A 17,068-nucleotide genomic window follows, 5' to 3' on the forward strand; every position below is an offset into this window, starting at 1 on the left:
CTGACGATTGGGAATTGCACACAGTGTTGTCTGCCATAGCAACAGCAATTTCATCAACCACCTGTGGTGCAGTCGGTCGTCTGCCTCTTCCGGAGGTGACACCCAGTTCTCATGTTGATTCGAACTTCATCAAGCTCCACACAGCAGGTGGAGAAAGAGGACCATTCTGTAATCCTTACAGCCAGCAATATTCTCGAAGTGCAGCTGCAGCATTACTGTAGTTTCGATAATAGAGTTTCATCAATAATGCCTTGCTCCTTTTGTCCAAGCTCATATTGGTACGTCAACAGGTGCACTGCAACTGATCAGGTGTGTGAGACTGTGAATCACAATTACTGATCGTGGCATCTGGTGGCCATAGCTGGAACTGTTTGGTGGCACTGTGACGCATGGAAATTGTGCACCCCATACTCTGGACATTAATGCTACCAAATTTGGTACTTGTACGCTAATTAGTTTCTGTGTTTATGTGTCAAATGGGGAAACTTTAATTATAACCATCTGGTATACTAATTTAAACCATTAACTTTTCCTATTTGTGTGTTTGCACTATTTAACAGTGGTGTTGCTACTTACTGACTACATTGCATGTCGTATGCTCTGAATATCTGCTGTCATCATCTGGCGAGATCATGTGACACGAGCTATGATAGGCTTACTGACTTACAAAAGCATGTTGCAATCTTGATTACAGTGCTTCAGAAACTAAAGTGCTGTTTTTGATGGAGTCCAAATTTATACTTTCGTAATATGAAAATATGCAGGGTACATGTTGCTGCTCCTCAAATATATTTTTTTTTTTTTCTGCTTCTTCTTCTTCTTTTGCTATATGTTTAATTTTTAAAGTGCCGGGAAGTTCTACACCGGTGTACAAAACATTAACCATTCAAAGGATTGACAAGTTTTATGGTTTGGAGGGAAAGTGTACTGTCACTTAACTCCAAAAAATTGTATATTCACCTGGGAAATCTGGGAATTTTTTCCTTGTTTGCATATATCCCCTGGTCTTGCTTGCACATTAGCAATCAAACGAATCACAGTTCTTAAATTTTTCAATATTTTCATTTACATTCTGCCACACATCTTTTTGCTCCTTTTCCTCCAAGGCACTGCCAAGCCATGACGTCCAAAGACCAAGTGCTCCTCTACAGCAGGTGGAGAGGTTTATTCGGTGTTGCACCTTCCTGATGGGAGCTGACATGATTTAACAGTTCATGTGCATATTAATATGAGAGACCACGACAGTGTGATGTTTTGCACTTAATAACTACCTAAACCACATTTTCAGCTCTTAGAATATCTTTTGTCAGCCTAAAAGCATAAGAGTGTGGAATATGTGTATCACATCGTGGGTCTATCAAATCTTGGGGTCTGAGTAATTGCCTTTCCTTTTTTTACCTTCTGCAACCTATTCCCTCCTCTTCCCTCAGAAAGGATTAGTTCCGAAAGCTTTATATGTGTTTGTCAGCAGTACTGCAATTTCACCTCATGGAGTATGTTAGCCAGCAGTGATGTCTCAAAATGCATTATTCTTTGGTAATTCACTTTGCTCCATAATCTTTACTTACATTCTCCTTGACCAGTACATTGCTCCTGCAAACCATCACTCTCAGCAGCTGCTGCCTGTGTTCAGAATCCTCCACTATTCAACCCTGGGATGTGCTAGCACACTCCTTACAATCCTCCTTGAAGCCAGCCACACTACATTATCTTCGTAATGAATTTTCTTGTCAACAGTCAACCAGAATTTGAAAACAGAAGCATTCATAAATATACTGCTAGGGGGCATACCAACACACACACACACACACACACACACACACACACACACACACACACACACTTGCACCCTAGGAACTCTGGCACATTATGTTGTCTTTTCTGTTAACACAATAGCCATTGAAGAGCGACTGAGTGACACTGTATTACATTGCAGCAGTTGCAAACAGTAGTCGTGGTTCAGCACACCACATTGTACACGTCAAATTTCAGAAATGTTTCTGTAGTATAAGTGAACTCAGCAGCGAATTCTTATTTGAGACAAACAAGATGTCATAAGGAAGACATATCACTTGGGTATCAATCTGGAACCTCCTTAAAATCTTGGGCTTGCAATCAGTAGAAAATGAGATGTTGTATTGCAAAATGTATAGGACAGCTCCATGCAACCCCTGCAGCAATTGCCACAATGACATAAGTGTCTTTTTCATCAGACAGACTCAGACCTTACTTTTTTTTTTTAACTCACTTGTAAGGGGAAAAAATCACTCATGAACTTATGTGAAGATTACAATGTAGTAGAAAGTTATGCTGTGCTATTTAATATTTCTTATAAAGTAATTGTTATTTAGACAGTACAAATCTAGGACACATGGTCTAATGGAGTACATATTGTGGGGGTGTCTTGAGTACAGAATTAAATTTATATCATATTTGCTTTATGTTCTCAAAGAAGTAAAAGAATACGTGCAAGCTTTTACTTCTTTGAGAACATCAAGCAAATATGATATAAATTTAATTAGCTTGTGGAATACAGTGGATTTTAATGTACGTGCAATGCTCCCTTCACACTCGTGGTCCATCAGTTTTACTAGACTGATCTTGTTTGAAAAAGCAGTAAATTTTACTATGTGCATATCTCCTGGAGGTCAGTAGTGATCTACCCTCATATACATAATGGATAAATGGTTGGTAACTTAATTGTGTGATATTCACTGTTGGTAGTGCATAAATCTGCAGTTATGTTTACTTATTCTACTTTTTATTTTACTGAATTTTTTTATTTCTAGGAACTGAATAAAGCTCTTGCTTTGAAGGAGGAACTAGTAACACAGTTATCAGTTAATTCAGACCAGATACTCAATATCCGTCATACATATGAAGATAATTTGAAAGAACTGGAGCAGCAAGTAGCTGCTCTGCAGAAAGAGAAAGATGAACTCACGCAAACGCTAAAAAATATGCAAACCAATAGTAACACAAACAAGTTAGTAAATCATACTTAATTTTGTCTTTAAATATGTCTGCTTGTGTCTGTATATGTGTGGATGGATATGTGTGTGTGTGCGAGTGTATACCCGTCCTTTCTTTCCCCCTAAGGTAAGTCTTTTCGATCCCGGGATTGGAATGACTCTTTACCCTCTCCCTTAAAACCCACATCCTTTCGTCTTTCCCTCTCCTTCCCTCTTTCCTGATGAGGCAACAGTTTGTTGCGAAAGCTTGAATTTTGTGTGTATGTTTGTGTGTCTATCGACCTGCCAGCGCTTTCGTTTGGTAAGTCACATCATCTTTGTTTTTAGATATACTTAATATTCATTTTGTTATATTTTGTGACACTGCTTTTACCTAAGATGTTATGTTACCTAGGATTGCTGAACAACGCAGGAAGAAACTGCAGGAACTGGAACATACTATTTCTGAATTGAATAAAAAAATTAGTGAGCAGACAAAAATTATAAAAATTAAAGAAAAATCTGATGAAAAAATATCAAAACTTTTCAATGAAATTCAGGTGAGAATAAGTTGTTGTTGTTGTTGTTGTTGTTGTTGAGAAACTAGTGAGAGTTCAAATAATTGCACCATTACATAAGTCATCCCCCAATGCTTCATTCATCTAAAGCGTTTAGAAACTGGGCCATCAATTACTCCTAGAATTAGTTAACTTCTGTGTTAAAATAATTTTCCAATGAGTATGCAACTTCTTTCACCTTCAAGCAACGTTGTTATGTGGGTAAGTCTGGGAAGGCATGTGGATTTAAGTTGAAACCCTGTAGTTAAGAAAACTGTGATGTACGATCACTAATGACCAGAAATAGAGAGAAGGGGAAGATAATTGTTTATGCAATAGATCACTCTTTCAGTGTTCACGAAAGGGACATGTTGGAAAAGAAAAATAATTATTTACATATGATAGATCATTCGGCAGATAGTATTGATACAATCTTGAAATAGGTTTGACTGTGTAATAAATCATTGAATATGTTTGTGCACCGTTGGATAAACTACACACACTATAGTTTTGGAATTGCAAAATGGTTTGATTAATTTTATGACTCACTTCCTCAAGAAGAACTTGTTCATATAGTTCAACTTAACCTTGTAATTTTTAGAAAATGTTCCATGGTGACAATAATTGGTGTGGGCATGTGTGTTGTACAGTATATCTATATTTTATACAGTCTCAACAGCAGTCCACATGTATTTACAAAAACATTCACCTGATTTGTTTCCAAACAGAACATGAAGAGTACGAAAGTTCGCCTCATAAGACAGATGCGAGCAGAGAATGAACGCTTCCGTGCCTGGAAACAACAAAAGGAAAAAGAACTTATAAGGCTGAGAGACCAAGACAGACGTCGCCAAAATCAGTTGGAGCGTATGGAACGATTACACTGTAAACAACAAAATGTACTTAAACGTAAGGTGGAAGAGGCAGTTGCAATTAATAAGAGATTAAAGGTAAATGTTTTTACATTATTTTATTAGTGATACCTGTTATCAGTCGCACTGGTTGAAGTCCTGTAGGAGTTAAATTTTTGTGGAGCAATTTCCTTACATTGTCCAGGGGTGATGTGAGGTCAGACACCAGACTGATCGAGCACCAAAAGAATACTCCATGGAGTTATGTTCCCATATTTGTAACTACCATAAGAGGCTAAAGCATAGCATCCTCTAATAGCAAAATGTACTGTAAATGAAGATGTGGTTGTTTAGTAAGCAGAGATTTGCTTGGTTTCTGCCCAGTGTCTTGCAGTTATTGCAATTTTTTTCTTATTTGGATGCCAGTCATTTCGCACTGCTGATATCATTTAAGCTGTCGGAACATTTATGTGAAACTGTTGATGTAAGTGTGAGAACACACTTAATTTTAGCAGTGCACTATCTACAAATGAATGATTTGTTGGATAATGCCAACAATAATTTCAGTCCATTGTCGCAGAAAAAAGAGACTAAATTTTCAGTTGCTCTTGAATGAACTTTTGGCTTTTATCAGGTGTCGTCAGTTGACTTTCGGAACTGAATGCAGAAACAAATGCATAGTTATTCAGTGTTACAGTTTGGGATTGATTCTGGTTATCTTTTTGTTAGTCACTACAGCAATTAGCATAATAAATGGGGGTTAGACAGAACAGTTTGGTGTTCTAATATCTCATAACCTCACTGCTCCAGCAAGGTGGCACAGTGGTAAGATACTGGACCTAGAGGACAGCAGCTCAAATCACAATCCCATCATCCAGATTTTGGTTTCCTGTAATTTCCCTACATTGCTTGAGGCACCCACCACAGTGCTTTCTTTGAAGTAGCAAGTCCAATTTCCCTCCAAGTTTCTCTGTTTCTAGTGAACTTGTTGGTGGGATGTTACACTAAACTTCTTTCCTTTCCTGCAACTTTTTGGTTCCATTTTGCACCTGCATCTTATGTAAGCTAATAATGATAAATGTGTAATTCATTAGAATTTTCAGGTAAATTTTAATAACTTCTCGTGCTGGATCTCAGATGAGCAATTGCCAAAAAGTGTGAAATTTGCCAACTCTGGTTTGGGAAGCTTACATATTCTCTCTCTCTCTCTCTCTCTCTCTCTCTCTCTCTCTCTCTCTCTCTCTCTCTCTCTCTCTCATGCTCCACGTAGCTCCAAAAAGACAGTTCTAGACTAAATATGGTTTACTAACAACTGTATGATTTGCATCTATTTTAAGTACATAATCAGTCCATCCATTCAGTTATCTAAAATTCAATCCGCACCTCTATCAAACTAGCTCCTTTTGGCATTCATTTTGTATTGGATGCTCTTCACAGAAAATCTCACAACACTGCTTTATACTATCTAAAGTAATGAGCAGAAGCAAGCACTGGAGATCAGAGGAGGTTGTGGCAATGTGAAGGTAATGTCAATGGGTGTCCTGGAGAGCTCTGGATCAAAAGTTGTCCATAGTCAGCCAATACATTTGATGCCAAAAATTTGGGACTGAAATGTTATGTTTGTCCTATTAGGAGGTGAAATACAGTATGACTGTGCTTCAATTAAGTGTTCTTTCAGCATACATGTTAAATATATAATGAAGGTATCAGAGAATGAGTGACTTCTTAACACAGGATGTTGTTATTTAAAACAGCATGCCATTTTCCGATAGACCATTGACGCAAAGAACAACATATTATTTGAATGGTAGAGAATGTCCTCTGTAGACTGCTGCCCTAGTGTTGATAGCTCATGTAGATAAACTTAAGAATTCTGGATGGTTTATTGTTGACTTTGTTATCTGTCCTGATAAATTGTTCTGGTCACATTTGTCTAAAAAGAAGTAATTATTGATGGTTTGAGAACTCTTCAGTGTATCGTCTATGGCATTGCATGATGATGACAAATTTGGAGTGAAGTATCAGAGAAAGCTGTTGTACAGAAATAACTATCGAGTACCACTGATACAGAATCAGTCTGTTTACACAGTCTAGACAATACTGCTTTTGAGGAACACATTGACTATCTGGTAAAAAATTTTTATGTATGTATTTGAGCACCAAGTCATGTAAATGTTATCATTACTAATTTCTACTTCCCAGGAAGTAATCAGATGATTTGAATGTGGTATGTAGTAACTTGTCACACAACTGAATGCAGGAACACTGTCAGAGTAAAAAAATAAATGCATACACCCAGAAAACATAATGCAGAAAATGACAAGCAGCAGGTGAGGAGCACAATTCATAGTTCATTTTTTGTTGGTGTTTGTGTTTTTCCATTTCACAGTATGTGGCCCCATCTGGTGAGCTCTTATCATGCAAAACGAGTGGATGCAGCCCTGAACAAAACAGGATGTATCATTAGAGGATGTATTTGGCTAATCCCTGTGAATCAGATGTCAACTTAGGGGCATAGCTCCCCCAGAAATAAGGCGAAGAAAGGTTGCACAGGTTCAATAACAAAAGTGAGTGGTAGATCCCAGACACCCAATATTTGCAAGTATTACTCAGCTGCTGGGACTGAAATCAAGAAAGAGCTTTTCACAGTCAGTCAAAGCAACATCATTACCATCTGATAAGCACCAAATAGACCTGTACTTCGTGGAAGAATTTTGTAGGGGGTTTTGAACTCTCTTACACAACTTGGAAAGCCCTGAATTGCCCAAGGACAGGCACATCAGAGTGTAAATAAAATTTGAAAAAAAAAAGGACTACATTTGAACTGATGAATGAATGCTGTGAATATGGCGAACTGCAACGTGAATCACACTTGCTAATCTGCAAAAAATTTGGGATTGACCATGCAACTTAGACAACTTGGTTACAGCAAACAATAAAGCTATTCAGGCTGCTGCTTTTTTGGGATAATTGTGGAATTTGAACATGTAGAAACCATGGTGGGCACCACTTTCGTTACCACATGACATATTCATGTTATAACAAATATTTATGAATAGAGAGAAAACTCACCGAAAGGCAGAAGCGTTATGCCATCGACAGGTACACGAACAAAAGGTACAGAGCTTTGCTTTGCTGGCTTTTGGAATGAAATTCCTTTTTCAAGCTGTAGGAGGAACAAAGCGCGCATGCACGCACGCACGCACGCACGCACGCGCCCACACACACACACACACACACACACACACACACACACACACACACACACACAAAACTATTGAGTGGGGGCTGGGGGGGGGGGGCAGTGAGTTAGGTTAGGTTTATTCCAGGGAGATTACTTGAGTGAAGGATGTGTTGTAAGGATAGCTCCCATCTGTACAGCTCAGGAAACCTGGCTGTAGTGGGGAGGATCCAGATGGCACAGGTTGTGAAGCAGCCATTGAAGTCTTGCATGTTGTGCCATTGGGCAGTCCACCTTATTTTTGGCAACAGTTTTACAGTGGCCATTCATTCTAGTTAGCAGCTGGTTGGTTGTCATATCAATGTAAAACGCTGTGCAGTGGTTGCAGCTGAGCTGGTATATAACATAGCTGCTGTCATAATTGGCCCGGCTTCTGATGGGTTAGGATAAGCCTGTGACGAGACTGGAGTAGGAGGTGCTGGGTTGGTGAATAAGGCATGTCTTGCATATGGGTCTTCTGCTAGGGTATGATCCCTGTGTCAGGGGATTGGGGATGGGAATAGCATAGGGATGGGCTAGGATGTAGTAGAGATTGGGTGAACAGTGGAACACCACTGTGGGAGGGAATGGAAGTATGTTGGGTAGGATGTCCGTCATTTTGGGCATGATGATCAAAGTCCTGACGAAGGATGTGGCTCCGTCGTTCCAGTCCCAGGTGGTATTGGGTGACAAGGGGAGCACTACTTCTTGGTTGGTTCTTGGTATGGATGTGAGGATCATGTGTGTGTCGGGATATGGCACGGAAGATCTGTTTGTGTATTATGTCTGGGGGGGGGGGGGTGGTAACTGCCTGTCTGTGAAGGCCTATGCGAGGCCGTGAGCATACTGGGCGAGGGCGAGGGCGTTCTCATCACTGCAGATGCATCTGCCAAGATTAGCCAGGCTGTATGGGAGCGATTTTTTGGCATGGAAGGGGTGTCAGCTGTCAGAGTGCAGGTACTGTTGGTGATTGGTGGGTTTGATGTGGAGTGAGGTGTGGACCCAGCCATCTGAGAGGAGGAGATCCACATCTAGGAAGATGGCATGATGGGTGGTGGAGGACTAGGTGAAGTGGATCGGAGAGAAGGTAATGAGATTTTGGAGGAATGAGGATAAGGTTTCCTGGTCTTGGGTCCAGATTATAAATATGCCATCAATAAACCTGAACCAGACCAGGGGTTTTGGGAGCCTAGGAATGTTTCCTCTAAGTGGCCCATGAAGAGGTTGACATAGGAGGATGCCATTCAGGTGCCCACGGGTTTGCCACGATTTTATTTGTGTACCTGCCTTTCAGAGGTGATGTAGTTATGGGTTAGAATGTAGTTGGTTAGGTGTACAAGGAATGAAGTGATGGTTTTGGAATCTGCAGGGTGTTGGGAGATGTAGTGTTCTATCATGGCAAGGCCATGGGCATGAGGGAGGTTGGTGTATGAGGAGATTGCATCTACAGTGACGAGTAGGCACCCAAGATTGTTAGTCCCCCCTGGGACTGGAACGACTGAACCATGTCCCTTGTCAGGGCTTTGATTATTTTTCACCAGACCCTGAAATTAAGGACATCCTACCCAAATTACTTCCATCCCCTCCCAAAGTGGTGTTCCACTGCCCACCTGACCTCCACAACATTCTAGTCCATCCCTATGATACACCCACCCCTAATCCCCTGCCACAGGGATTATGCCCTTGTGGAAGACACAGATGCAAGACCTGCCCTATCCACCCATCCAGTGCCTCCTACTCTGGTGCCATCACAGGTTTATCCTAACCCATCAGAGACCTGGCCACCTGTGTAAGAAGCCAGTTACATACCAGTTTTGCTGCAACCACTGCACAGCATTTTCCATTGGTATGACAACCAACCAATTGCCAATCACAATGAATGGCCACCATCAAACATCCAATGTCACACCATGTGAGATTTCAATGGCTGCTTCACATCCTGTGCCATCTGGATCCTCCCCACCACCACCAGTTTTTCTAAGCTGTGCAGATGGGAGCTATCTTTACAGCACATCCTTCTCTCCTGTAACCTCCCTGGCATAAATCTAACCTAACTTGCTGTCCCCCCAGCCCTCACCTAATACTGTGTGTGTGTGTGTGTGTGTGTGTGTGTTTGTTTCTCCTACAATTTGAGAAAGGAATTTCATTCCAAAAGCCAGCAAAGCAAAGCTCTGTACCTTTTGTTCGTGTATCTGTTGACAGCGCAGTGCTTTTGGCTTTTGATGAGTTGTCTCTTTATTCGTAAGTAATTCGTTACTCTCAAGCAGAACTTTCCGGGCAATATTAGTGTTACATTTTGTTTCGAATTCTTGACTCTGTTTTAATAATTACATTAGTTTTAATACATTATATTGTAATTTCACTAAATAATTTTATTGTTCCTATTGTGTGATGTTTAGGACAAGAATAAATAGATAAAAGTACAACTTAACAGCCCAGGAGAGCTGCTGCTGATGTAAACAAATCTGAGTGCAGTGTAGTTATTTGAGAGATCAGAGAGATACAGGCAAAGGGTAGTTATGGAGATAAATTTCTTAACACTTCTTTTATATGGATTCCCAGTCCTTCCTTATCAACTTTATTGTGTTTGCAGTGTGTATAAAATAAAATAGTGTTAGATTTAGACACATCTTACGTGTGATTAAATGTATTTTATCAATATAATAGAGGGAAACATTCCACGTGGGAAAAATATATCTAAAAACAAAGATGATGTGACTTACCGAACGAAAGCGCTGGCAGGTCGATAGACACACAAACACACACACAAAATTCAAGCTTTCACAACAAACTGTTACCTCATCAGGAAAGAGGGAAGGAGAGGGAAAGACGAAAGGATGTCGGTTTTAAGGGAGAGGGTAAGGAGTCATTCCAATCCCGGGAGCGGAAAGACTTACCTTAGGGGGAAAAAAGGACGGGTATACGTGCGCGCCCACACACACACACACACACACACACACACACACACACACACAAGCAGACATCTCACAAGCAGACATATGTCTGCTTGTGAGATGTCTGCTTGTGTCTGTATATGTGTGGATGGATATGTGTGTGTGTGTGTGTGTGTGTGTGTGTGTGTGTGTGTGTGTGTGTGTGTGTGTGTGTGTGTGTGCGCGCGAGTGTATACCAGTCCTTTTTTCCCCCTAAGGTAAGTCTTTCCGCTCCCGGGATTGGAATGATCCTTACCCTCTCCCTTAAAACCCACATCCTTTCGTCTTTCCCTCTCCTTCCCTCTCCTTCCCTCTTTCCTGATGAGGCAACAGTTTGTTGCGAAAGCTTGAATTTTGTGTGTGTGTTTGTTTGTGTTTGTTTGTGTGTCTATCGACCTGCCAGCGCTTTCGTTCGGTAAGTCACATCATCTTTGTTTTTAAATGTATTTTATGACGCATGCATTTACACGACTCTCTGCAATTCACAGTTAAGTACCTTGAAGAGAGCTCACCAAATAACCTTAAAGCTACTCCTCTTCTATTCCCCTCTCAAACAGTGAGTGGGGAAAAACAATCGCTTTAATCTTTCTGCACGAGCTGTGATTTCTCTTCTTTATTATGATGATCACTTCTCCACATGTAGATGTACACCAGCGAAATATTTTTAAGTACGAAGGAGAAAGATCTTGCCATAACGACAACTGCCTTTGTTGTAACGACTGCCACTACAACTCGCATGTTATACCCATTACACTGTCTCTGCTGTTTCCCAATAATACAAAATGAGCTGATGTTCTTTGAACTTTTTTCATGTCCTTCGTCAGTGTTTTCCAGTAAGGAATCCCATACCATGCAACAATACTCCAGAAGAGGACGGATATATATAGTATAAGTAATCTCTTTAGTAGACCTGTTGAACTTTCGAAGTGTTCTGCCAATAAACCGCGGTCTTCGGTTTCTTTCCCTACAACATTATCTATGTAGTTGTTCCAGTTCAAGCTACTCATAACGACACACACATCTTTAAAATTAGATGAAACCAAACAATATTGTATTATGCCATTTAAATATGAATTTGGCTGGGGTGGGTATTAACATTGCTTTGAACTGAACTCCACTTTGAATAGCTGAATACATGCATGTGTCAGTCAGTGAACAATTTATACTGAATGGTGTAGAGCAGGTTGTGGCAGCCTCAGTGACAACTCACCTGTAGTGACCCTCCGTGATGGTGAGTGACAATACTTTTCTTTGCCATCTCTCACAGCTAGAACACCAGCTCAGTACACCATGTAATGTGATATGACACTCTGCAGCCTTGTGCAGGTACTAACCTTGCTGGCAGTGGCTGACAATTTCTAATATGAGCCAGGGATGACATCACCTAAAACTCATGGCTACAGTTCATGTGCCGTTATAGAGTATTGGAAAGTTTATAATGTCAATATCTTGCAATTGTTTTATCAAATGTTCGAACTTAACTGTCAGTGTGCAAGAGTCATTGCAATGTAAATAACACCTTTTGTTGTTTGAATTTAGAGTCTTGGAACTTTGGTTCTAGGATGCCTTGGCACTGCAGAAGACAGCACATGAACGCCGTAATCAACATAACTCAACAGCAAAAGTGCAACAGTGGATTGCACAAGAGCTTGAAGTTCTTGTAAGCACGGTTGTTGCAGAGAGAGCAAGAGAGCAGTTGCTAGAGGATCGCAATGAACTGTGCAGCCAGCTATCACAATTGAAGGTATGTACAATATTGCACAGAACATTTTTGTAGAGGAAGAAAGTCATTTAAACTACATACTGAAACTGACATGAGCTGAAATGAAATGGTTTAACGTACAGGATGGTGCAGAGAAATGAGAAATTTTTAATATTAGTGCCATCAGCATTGCAGTGCCAGCAGTTGTTTGAAATAATGTGTAGTTGTGGACATGTTGCCATTTAGTAATTTTTGCAGCATTGGAGCAGTGCAGAACGTGTGATCATTGTGAGAGCATTTTACAAGCAGGACGATATAGTTATTGCTGGATGTAGGTTGTTTTGGCAACTTTACCACCCAAGATCTCATTGACATGTCCCATTTGCTAATGTGGGTGCATAATTTTGAAGAAACTGATTCAGACTTGAAAAGAGTGCCTTCAGGTGGGGTACAAATGGTGCATATTCAAGAGAGCATTACAGCTGTTAGTTTCCATAGAGAGGAGCCCTTCTCACTCCATTCGACAACATGAATCTGAGCTAGGAGTTGGGTCGAGAAACATGCAAAGAATACTGCACCAATTAAGGTGCCAAACCTGTAAATTACAGTGTACTGCAGCTAGATCAGCAAGACACATTTGTGTTGGAAGTTTAGCGAATGGATGTTCCAAAATAAACAGACACACAAATGTACTTAACAACATATGGATCTCGGGGAAGCCCACTTACATGTTAACGGGTATGTTAGCAAACATAATTTCTGAGCACAGGAAATCCTTGTCGGGCTCATGAGCGTCCATTGCATAGAAACAAGGTTACAATTCGGTGCATGTATAGCGTCATGATGCTGTTGGCTCTTACTTTTTGGAATATGAGGATGCCAAAAACACGTGGTTTCAGCAGGGCATCACATTGCTCAGCAATAGGTGGATGCCATTCACCAATATTTGGAAGGTTTCTCATTTCATATAATGGTGATGTTCCATGGCCTACACTTTGCAAGGCTACTCCCCATGTTTGTGCTTCAAGCACTCATTTTTTATCAATGGGTGGTGAACATTTAATTGGTTTAGATTGGAAGTGCTGCTTTCCCAAAGTTAATTTTACTCGTTATTGTATGTGATGTGGGCAATATACTATTGAAATTAGCAATACGAAGCTCTTACTCTAAAATATTTATTTCGTTAAACACATGAGCATCGATGTTAACGGACAAAATTAAAGAACACTTCAGACTAAATGTGTGCCCTACACAATAACCGTATTTGTACCGACTACCAACTAACAGCTCTGCCTGTACTGTACTGTACTGCTCCCAGTGAGTGACTATCAGCTGTGCCTAAACGCTACTACCTCCAACCTCAGGTCGCTCCACAATAGTTACAATTGTATCTTCTGTTGCCTGCACATTATCGATCCAAAAATGGTATGTAAAGAGTATTATACCCTTCTGTATCCCCACAAAAACAAGACTTTAGACATGCAGTTTTCATATTAAAGTGAGAAGAAAGCAAACAGGAAGGTAAATTTTACATATCTTATGAAAAGTTAACTGTACAGAGAGAGACAATCACTTCACTAAGGTGCTAATGTATCACCATATTTATGAAGTAATAAGCATGCACAATATAAACGCTTGAACTTGAAGACATTAAAAAAAATCAATATTTTGAATTGTCTGTATGTTTCATTACAGTCCATTTTGAATTTACTGATCTGGTAGATGAAACAGCATACCTGACATGGCCTACACATTTGACTTCACTGTCCCTAGGAATGCACTGCAACCAATCTCATCATGTAATAATGGAAAAAACCGATAGTTCTCATAAACAAAGATATAATATGGCTAAATTATTAAAATTTAGTGACATAAAGAAATGTAAATCTGTCTACCATAACTCAGACAAACAGGATGGGTATGGAAATGCTATGATTTTGCTACTTACTTAAAATTACCCCAGGTTTAGTAAGAAAACTGTAAGAGCAATGAACTACTTTGACACACTGTGCACAGGTTATTTTCATGTTTATCATAGTATTGGCAACAGGATATAGTGTGTTATTGGTATCCAATATTTACATCAAACCATAGTTAAGAGTAGACTGTTGTTGCACTGTGCACAATTGCTGATAATCGCTTACCTGTGTACTCTGCTCTTGGTGCCTCCCTTTATCTTGAGTAGATTGTCACAAGTAATTGCACTACGGACGTGGCATCAGCGCTGCATGGGACGAATAATCACAGTAAACGTAAACATTGGTACTCTGCTTTAGAATCATTACTATATGATGTCCCCCTGCGGGTCTGGGGGTTAGAATAGGCCTGAGGTATTCCTGCCTGTCGTAAAGAGGAGACTAAAAGGAGTCTCTCACGTTTCGGCCTTTATGTGATGGTCCCCTGTAGGGTTTTACCTCCATTTTTCAAAATTTTCCCAAAGAGCAAGCCAATTGGGGAGGGGCCCCTTACATGGTGCATGGTCCATCATGCACTCAGACCTCTCGCATCCTTCGTCGACATGGATCTGCACTTCCGCTCATTCTCCAGCTGTTGAGTGAGGTCACCCTCCTGGCTGTGTTTTCCTCCATCCTTTCTGCGCTGTCGACTATAATGGACTTCTTAGCTTGTTTGCGCCTGATATCCAGCATAGTATCCAGTCCGTTGTGGTGGGGCCGCCATGTACCCTGTTGATAGTAGCCCCCTGATCACACAGGGCTCACACTGCTGATGCCTGTGCCGCTAACTCCCCATGTATGCCAGAGAGTAGATGCCCGTCACCCTGGGGCATCAGGACTCCTGGCAATGGCCATCCTGCCAAGGCCTTTGCTGCTGCTGCTGCTACTACTACTACTACTGGGTGGCACTCGTGGGGAGAGCCCCTGGTCGGAGTGGGTGGCATCAGGGTGGATGACACACCATGAAGTGTAGTACATCATCTCTTGCTGGTGGTCAAACACCAGAAGTCTCTACGTGATCAAGGTCTAACTTCAATGCTCAATGCTAAGAAATATGATCCCAAATCGTTGACAACCCCCCACCCCCACCCCACGACCATGGCAGTGAAGCTTATTCACCCCAGTACCTCGTATGAACGGGAATCTTTATTGTCAATGAAACCTCAGTTTTTTGTGGAGCATTTAGAGGACAAGTTTGGGGAGATGGAGGGCTTGTCCAAACTGCGGTCAGGGTTGGTCTTGATCAAAACAGCTTCCTCCCTCCCAGTCACGGGCACTACTCGCCTGTGATAAGCTGGGCAATGTTTCTGTTTCCATCATGCCCCATAAGAGCTTAAATATGGTCCACGGTATCATACTTCACAGGGACCTTCTTTTGCAGTCTGAAGATGAGCTGCGTGCCATTTTAGAGTGGCGAGGTTCCATTTTGTCTGGTGTGTTCACTAGGGTCTGAGGGATAATCAGGTTGCCACCAGTGCCTTCACCTTGGCCTTAGAGGGTGATAACTTACCCGAGAAGGTCAAGGTGATGGTCTACCGCTGTGGTGTAAAGCCCTATTCCCCTCCCACAATATGGTGCTTTAAATGCTGGAAGTTTGGCCATATGTCTTCCCGCTGTACTTCCAGCGTCACATGTCGAGATTGTGGGTGTCCTTCACATCCCAATACTCCCTGTGTCCCGCCTCCCATCTGTGTCAGCTGTGGAGAGCACCATTTACCTTGTTCACCAGACTGCAGGATTCTCCTGAAAGAAAGAAAATAATAGAATACAAGACCCTGGACTGACTGACCTACACTGAGGTTAAGAGAAAATATCAGAAGCTACATCCTGTGCATATTACATCAACCTACACTGCTGCTACAACAACAGTTCCACCATCTTCCGTTCTGCCGCATACAGTTGACTCTCAGAGCCATCGGACTCCACCTGCCCCCTTGATAGTAGGTGGCACTTCCCTCCCTGTTGCTCCTGCACAACCTACTTCAGGAGCAACACCCCCCTCCCCCCCCCCCCCCCCCAACCATTGGGGACATCAGTCCCCACTTCTCAGCTGGAGAAGCTTCGGCTCCTCTCGCCAGAAAGGGATCCCATGGGTCACTCCATTCCCAGGTTCCTACCAGTGGCAAAGCTGACACCTGCCAGTGGCTGTAAAGCAACCACAGGTAACTGGTTGTAGGGCTTCATGGTCCTCCTCAGTCCCGTAGACTGAATCAGTGAAGCCCTCCCAACCAGACAAAAATAAGGAGCAGCAAGAGAAACCTAAAAAGAAAAAGGTTCCAAGAATCAAGGCACTGCGGCGGCACCCACACCACCACTAACTACAAGCTTTGTGTCTGAGGATGAGCTGGAGATTCTGGTGTCTGCTGAGGACTTAGATCTCGTTGGGCCCTCAGACACAATGGATTTTGATTGCACAGGTACCCGTGGTGGCAGCAGGTGACCCTGAGGTGTCGACTGCCTCATTGAATGTTTCATGCCTTCCCAGTCTCACGATCACATCGTCCTCCAGTGGAATTTGGCAGTTTTTTCCACCATCTGGCTGAGCTATGGCAACTGTTAAGCTTTACACCTGCTTTCTGTATTGCCCTCCAGGAAAACTGGTTTCCAGCAATGCAGACCCCTGTCCTTCACGGCTACAGGGGATATTACAAGAACTGTAGCGAATATAATAGTGTCATGTGGAGTCTGCATCTATATCCTGAATTCGGTATGAAGTGAACCTGTGCCCCTCCAAACCACTCTTGAAGCTGTGGCTGTCAGGATACAGACAATACAAGAAATAACTGTCTGCAATGTATATCTCCCTCCAGATGGTGCAGTACCCCTGTACGTATTGGCTGCACTGATTGATCAACTCCCTAAACCTTTCCTACTTTTGGGTGATGACAACGTGCATAAC

At 41.7% G+C, this 17,068-nt stretch overlaps 1 protein-coding gene across 1 annotated transcript in view; it reads left to right on the forward strand.

Moving 5' to 3' along the window:
• Window positions 1-17,068, forward strand: part of LOC126260037 (chromosome-associated kinesin KIF4A) — a 301,102-nt gene that overhangs the window by 190,748 nt on the left and 93,286 nt on the right. Inside the window, exons 10-13 of the mRNA XM_049957211.1 lie at window positions 2,790-2,986; window positions 3,367-3,511; window positions 4,237-4,458; window positions 12,074-12,256. Coding sequence (XP_049813168.1) covers window positions 2,790-2,986; window positions 3,367-3,511; window positions 4,237-4,458; window positions 12,074-12,256 — 747 coding nt within the window. The remainder of the gene's footprint in view (window positions 1-2,789; window positions 2,987-3,366; window positions 3,512-4,236; window positions 4,459-12,073; window positions 12,257-17,068) is intronic.

The sequence above is a fragment of the Schistocerca nitens genome, chromosome 5, assembly GCF_023898315.1.
Source record: "Schistocerca nitens isolate TAMUIC-IGC-003100 chromosome 5, iqSchNite1.1, whole genome shotgun sequence".
In the NCBI taxonomy this organism is placed as follows: domain Eukaryota; kingdom Metazoa; phylum Arthropoda; class Insecta; order Orthoptera; family Acrididae; genus Schistocerca; species Schistocerca nitens.